Source organism: Ammodytes marinus (assembly GCF_949987685.1).
Source record: "Ammodytes marinus genome assembly, chromosome: 15".
NCBI classification, from domain to species: domain Eukaryota; kingdom Metazoa; phylum Chordata; class Actinopteri; order Uranoscopiformes; family Ammodytidae; genus Ammodytes; species Ammodytes marinus.
The window spans coordinates 12672553-12679459 of NC_137219.1; the positions used below are offsets into that span (position 1 = coordinate 12672553).

Here is a 6907-nt window from a genome sequence, read left to right on the forward strand (position 1 = left end):
CTAAATTCATGTTGTTCTCTAGGGCTAGAGATTTAAACAATAGTGCATGCATCTATGCTGTGAACGGTTCTTTGATCGAGAGAGTCTCTGAATATAAGTACCTTGGTATCTGGCTAGATGAAAAACTCTCTTTTACATTTCACATAAAAAATCTTGTCTGTCGTCTGCGACAAAAGATTGGATATTTTTATAGGAATAAAGCTACCTTCCCGTTGTTTAGTAGGAAAAGGATTATTGAGGCAGTTTTTATGTCTGTCCTTGATTACGGTGATGTGGTTTATCGGCATGCATCTCGTTCATGCCTTAAACTCCTTGACTCTGTATTTCACTCTGCTTTGAGATTCATTACAGGAGATGCTTATGATACACACCATTGTGTTTTATATGAAAAGGTTGGGTGGTCCTCCCTTAAGGAGAGACGTGATGCACATTGGCATATTTTTATATATAAAGCTCTGACTGGAAAGCTACCACTCTATCTGACAGAAATGCTGCTTATTTCAGATGGGCTTTATCAAACCCGCTCAACTGACATGATCATGTTATATGTCCCCTATGCCCGGTCTGAGCTTGGTAAAACCGCTTTTAGCTATAGTGCCCCTGACTCCTGGAACAGCCTACAACATACAATTAAAATAAATACACTCATATCTGTTAACCAATTTAAAAGTATTATTTTGAATCAACCCCTCCACACTTGTAACTGTTTTAATTAGGCTATTATTTATTTCATTCAATTGATCTGAATGTTTTAAATTGTTGTTGTCTGTGTGTGTGTGTGTGTGTGTGTGTAAACTTGTTATGTATTCTCATTGTATATTGTGTATCTGTACTCGACGTCATTGTAAAAGAGGGTCACCCCTCAATTGATCTTTCGAGGTTAAATAAAGGTTACAAACAAACAAGACTGCAGTGCATTAATGTGGTGACGTAGGGACGAGCGAGGGGACTGCTAACTGCAGTAACTGACAGGAAGTTAGCTAAAAGAACCATTCCGCTTACAGCACCTTTAATTTGTACAGTGTCCCTCTGGCAACTCAAGGTGAAACTATGTTTTAAGTTAAAAAAAATATGTATATACTTGGATAATACAACCAGACTCTACACAACTTGAAACATATTCTTGGGGGACTTTTTGTTGTAGTAAATTATTAATTGAAACAAAGTGCCTTCAATTTAAATTTATTCCAACAAGCTTACACAAATCCCAAAAGGACTAAGTAAACAAAGGCAGCAAGCAGATACGATGACAAAAACAGAAGAACTCCAGCATTTAATAGATTAAGAAAAGGTATTTGATTCTTGATTCAGCCATGGTTTATTTTTTCTCTGTAGGACTACTAATGCCCATTGGGAGAGGCTTTAAAAGGCAACGTCATGAGTACAAGAAAAAAAAAACAAGAAAATATCATTCTGTATTTTTACATAACACACACCTGCATAAATACTTTGGCTTGTTTCCATTCATTCCTATTCAGTGAGCAAAGGCAGAGATTTAGCAGTCAGACAGCTTTCCCTCTATTCATTACTTCAGCACAAAGTTGGACGCTCCCTTACAGCTTTGGACTCTTTAATTCCATAAACTGAAGCGTTATCTGGGATTTAAGACATCCATACCATGGCAAAAAAATACATACAAATTCATATAGTCATTAATATTGATAATATCTCAAACATTTACTTTTCCCCTTCTTTTAGAGCTAGTTACATATACAGTAGTTTTTTGTTCTATTTCATAGTTATGGCATTGCAACCTTGACCTCTGTGTGCAAAATCTCAAACAGAACTCATGCTGTCCCCAGTCCTTAAAATGATTGACTGATATTGGGGCATAAGATAAGTTCCTGCCCGGATAACAAATATACCCTGTGGCTGAACCTGAAATCTTGTTTTCTTCTCCTTGAGGGCAGTGAGATGGAAAAGCTGTTAGCCAACTCCCAGAGGAGTTTCGAAAGTACCCAAACTTGCCCTTCAGTTTATCACAGTTTCCCCAGAGTGTTCAAAGCTAAATCAGAGTGTCAGGGACAGAGATGAACCCAGCAGCATCGAGACAAAGCTTTGGGCTACAGCCGAGTTTGTGAACGTGGTGCGGCCTTCCACTGCAGGGTACACACGCTTCCTGTCCGAGACATATTTGGAAAAAACTGTAATGTACGTATCACCTGCAAGAGTTTGAATAAAGACAGCGTGGTTAGTATTGGTTGATAGAGCTGGGCAGCCCTATATGCTCATAACGCAACTTGTGCAGAGCCCCACAAATGATGGGGTTCAGTGTTGTATAAATTCTAGCAAACTTGGAAACACAACTTACCTTCTGGTCACGGAAACAGACAAGAAAAAACACCATGACAGTGAATTGTGACTGGTTGTCTTTATATATCAAACTAAACTTACTTACCTTATTGACAACAAAGAACATTTAATTTCATGTAAACGCTCATCTTAAGTCACACACAATCACTGAACTTCACATGTTGCCCCCACCTGTGTTTTGCTTCAGTAACTCCTCCTTGATCATGGTGAAGCCATCCCCTCCGCTCACGATGAACGAAGGCATAACCACAGAGTATGTCTTCTCAAGGTCTAACGGCTCATACCTAGGCACACGGCACTCTGTGCACAGCATGGACAAAGACACTACACGCTGGTTGACTGGTTTGGACACGTCATACTCTACGTGAATGCCTGGAAATGTTAAAAAGAAAATTCTCTTTACTTTGTGTTTTCAGCAACAGGTAAAATACTTAAAGAACAGTGTAAAAGACAGGCCTCCTTTTGAGAGTCTTGTTTTTTTCTTCTTCTGTTGAATATGAAACTACCACCAGCAACCAGTTAGTGTAGCATAAATACTGGAAACACCTTGCCTGGGTCAATCCAAAGCTAACAAAATGTGCCTAACCAGTACCTCTAAACCACTCCTGGTCACTTTAAAAGTTGTATTATTTGTAGGCCTATGCTGTGTTTTCTTAGCTCCCCGCTATCCCAGCACTTTTGCATATAGTTAACATTTAGATTAGTTTCTTGATTAATGTTATGATTCTATTTTTACAGGAGTTATACAGAAAATGTGACATGTGGGTGTAGAGACTTGAGTTATTTGAAGGCACTTTTAAAGTAACTAATACCCATTCATTAGTAAATTATAAATCACATTCAATTTGTAATATGCAATGAGTAATTGATTACGTCTTTCAAGTAACCGACACTAAAGTAAGTTAGCTTAAGAGGTGCTAGCAGTCAGAAATGGCCCCATTCGAATAGAGCCAGGCTATAGCTGTTGCCCCGTTTCCAGTCTTTATGCTAAGCTAAGCTAACTGGCTACAGACGGTAGCTTCTTATTTACCAGACAAGAGTGCATCCAACTCTTGGCAAAGAAAGCGAATAAGCATATTTGTCAAAATGTCAACTTATGACCCGAGCCGGGAACAGTAAATGGTATTTACAGGAGACCTTGGATGAAACAGTGTTGGATGGGCACAGGGGGCAGAAGACAGACCTGAGACTTGAAGAAATTCTCCAGACTTGTTTCCATATCTGTGAACGGAATGTTCAAATGCCTTCTTCACTGTTGATCCATTTATCTCTATCAAGTCAAAGGTTCCGTCAAATGGTAAGACGCTGATGATTTCCTCCATAGATATGGAACCTAAGAGTGAGGGCAAATACCATTACATTATGAAAAAATAACTATAACTGAAGCCAGTGCAAAGTGGCCCTGGTAATAAAGCGCCTATTCTGTAGAAAAACCATTGAAGTACCATTTTTGTAGCGCTCGTCTATAGTTGATCGTATGGCCCCACCATTCAGCATACACAAGCTGACATGATTCCACTGCAGATCACTGGAGTACTTTATATAATTATAAACCTGGCAACGCAAAAGGGAAATAAAAAGTGATATTGTAGTCACACATGGAAAAGGTTACTCTCATGTTGTCAAGATTATAGTGTCACTGAGGAGGACTGCTAAAAGATGTGCTAGGTGGCATTCATGTCTGCCTCATCCTAAGCTCTGCCAGCCTATTAAGTCTACAAATGATTCTGGACCTCTACAGACACTCTCTTATACTGTTAATGAATGACTGAATCAGAGAAGCGTTGCCTGTACTACTTATTACCATGGCGTCACAGATCAGGTTTCCAAGGTTACACTCCCGAAGTCGACATTCTTTAAATGTCGCGTTGAGGTAGACTAAGGTTTGTCCAACATATTGCGAGGAGAACTGAGCCAAGTCTTTCTTCCACTCCTTAATGTCAGCGAGGACATCTGGGTCTGAGACAAAAAGAGGAAAGCTTGGGTGAAGAAAGGATCTATGAATTCACACGACATGTCTATTGTATTGTGCATGAACCATCCAGAACTTAAATAAATTATATTGTGGTTTTTGAGTTGTTGCTTTGATTTGAACAGAGTATGCATTGAAGTAGGCTTTATGAATAATCGGCAAATTCAAGCTTTTGCTTCAACATAATTTCAACAGCTGGGAAAAAAAAAAACATCAAATTTATTACCAAAATTCACCCTAATTATTCTTTACTGGAACGTGCAGACACAACTGTCAAGTCGCTTAGCTTCACGTCATGTCAATTTCACTTGACAAAATCTCATTAAATTCAGGTCATTAGCTTTCCGCCAGTCAAACAACATCATAAAACTCAACATGAGTCATGTGCAATTACAGACATGTAGGCGTTTATTCTATTGTACCTTGAGGAATGCTGCTGTCCATAAGGATAGGGTTTCCTTCAGCTTTTACCACGTTCCCAGCCTCATCAAAAGTAACCTTCAAATTTCCAAGGTACTTCCCAAAGGAAAAGGCTTGGACCACAGGCACATTTCTGCCATCATTGGACCTCACCATAAAAGGGTAGGGACCTTCTGGCACTTCAGTGGATGGGGGGTTTCCTGCAGCGAAAGACATGTGGTGCACCGTTTATCACTTCCTGTAACAGTAAAGGTAAAACCATGCCTTTGCGCTTGCCGTTATTAAATGACTTGTTCCATCTCTGAAGCAGTTTATTGTGCATGTTTCACAAACTGCAGCTAAAGAACCACAACATAAAATAAAAAGAATAATACCAGTTACAAGATCCATTTTCAGCCACTAGAATAAATGTGAATGGATGAAAATACCATTGTAGAGGAATGTGTTGGTGTGTCCACCAATAACGACGTCAACTCCTCTCACGAGTTTGGCGATTTTTTGATCCACGGCAAAGCCAGAGTGGCCCAGGGCAATGATCTTATTAACGCCCAGGGTCTCCAGCTTATCCACCTGAACTTGAAGAGCCTGCACTTCATCCTCAAACGTTAGGTGTTCACCTAACCACACATGGATAAAATGGGAACTATAAGGTTATATATATTTTTGGTCACAAACTTCCAGTGATCAATGCGCTCATACTTGTGAATACAACTTAATACATCAGAATGCAAACAGATGACTGACACACACACACGAATGCAAACAGAACGCGCACACACACGCACCCGAATGCAAACAGAACGCGCGCACACACACACCCGAATGCAAACAGAACGCGCACACACACACCCGAATGCAAACAGAGAACACACACCCGAATGCAAACAGAGAACACACACACACACCCGAATGCAAACAGAACACACACACACGAATGCAAACAGAACACACACACCCGAATGCAAACACAACACACACACCCGAATGCAAACACAACACACACACACACCCGAATGCAAACGCACACCCACACCCGAATGCACACACACACCCGAATGCACACACACACCCGAATGCACACACCCGAATGCAAACACACACCCACACACACCCGAATGCACACACACACCCACACACACCCGAATGCAAACACACACCCGAATGCAAACACACACCCGAATGCACACACACACACACACCCGAATGCAAACACACACCCGAATGCAAACACACACACACACACACACACACACACACACACACACACACACACTTTACCTGGTGAGGATAAGAAGGGGGTCTCCACAGAGGTGTATCCGACCACAGCCACTTTCTCTGAGCCCACATCGATGACTGTGTAGGGCTGGTAGAGGCCACTGAGTGATGCGGCCACAGTCTGGTCTGGTTTTACATTTGCACTCACCACAGAGAAAGTTATATTCTGGAGAAAGGGCTTGATGAGACCTTCCAGTCCATTGTCAAACTCATGGTTTCCAAAAGCCTTAAACAGAAGAACGTAGATATCATGAACTGGTGGAAACTAGAAATGTAATTAAACAGAAAACAATTCAACTATTACAGCAATGTATCTTTGTAAAAAGCAAAAAAATAAGATGAACACTTTAAATTTAAGATTATTTACCATGGCGTCATAACCAAGTTTGTTCATAAAGTGCGCTGCCTCGGCGCCCTTATAGTAATTGAACCAGACAGTCCCCTGAAACTGGTCTCCCGCATCCAGAAACAACACATTCTTCTCCCTTTTCCGGATCTCTGTCACTTTGGTGAACATCCTGGCGACCCCAGCGAAGCAAAGACTACCGTTCCTACATTTTCCCGAGTCCTCGCTCGTCTCCTCGATCCGAGCATGGTGGTCGTTGGTGTGAAGCAGTGTCACCTCGAAAGTCGACACTGTGCCAGAACAGTTCAGAAGTAGAACGAGGCAGAGCGAGGTCAAGAGCGCACGTAGACACGTCCGGACACTCATCTTGTCGCTGTGCGTAAAAACGCAAGTGACTGAGAATGTAGCACATGAAAAAGGCGTGGGCTCATCCCAGTAGGTAGGATGTATTTAAGCCAAGAGGAAGATACTTAACACCTGTTCCTCGTCAACTCCCTGCCAGTTCCACCCATCTACTCACCTGCTCGTCATTCACTGATTAACCACACACTTGGTTAAAAACTGGACTGGAAGTCGTTTGT

At 41.3% G+C, this 6907-nt stretch overlaps 1 protein-coding gene across 1 annotated transcript; it reads right to left on the bottom strand.

Annotated features, from left to right (window-relative positions):
• Nucleotides 1-1270: 1270 nt before the first annotated feature.
• On the bottom strand, nt 1271-6693 carry LOC307261438 (snake venom 5'-nucleotidase-like). Its single transcript, XM_080041985.1, has 9 exons — nt 6348-6693; nt 5984-6206; nt 5134-5322; nt 4708-4905; nt 4118-4272; nt 3759-3867; nt 3497-3646; nt 2485-2685; nt 1271-2162 (listed from the first exon to the last, which is right to left on the bottom strand). Exons 1-9 carry the CDS (start codon nt 6690-6692, stop codon nt 2011-2013), a joined length of 1722 nt encoding a protein of 573 aa, XP_079898111.1. The 5' UTR covers nt 6693; the 3' UTR covers nt 1271-2010.
• Nucleotides 6694-6907: the final 214 nt, after the last annotated feature.

Excerpts from the sequence above, each read along its gene's own strand:
- LOC307261438 (XM_080041985.1), bottom strand. The coding sequence starts at position 6,692 with ATGAGTGTCCGGACGTGTCTACGTGCGCTCTTGACCTCGCTCTGCCTC. Across the intron at positions 3,647-3,758 it reads AGACGAGCGCTACAAAAATG|GTTCCATATCTATGGAGGAA; the intron begins GTACTTCAATGG and ends CCTCACTCTTAG. Across the intron at positions 2,163-2,484 it reads GTTACTGAAGCAAAACACAG|GTGATACGTACATTACAGTT; the intron begins GTGGGGGCAACA and ends AAACTCTTGCAG.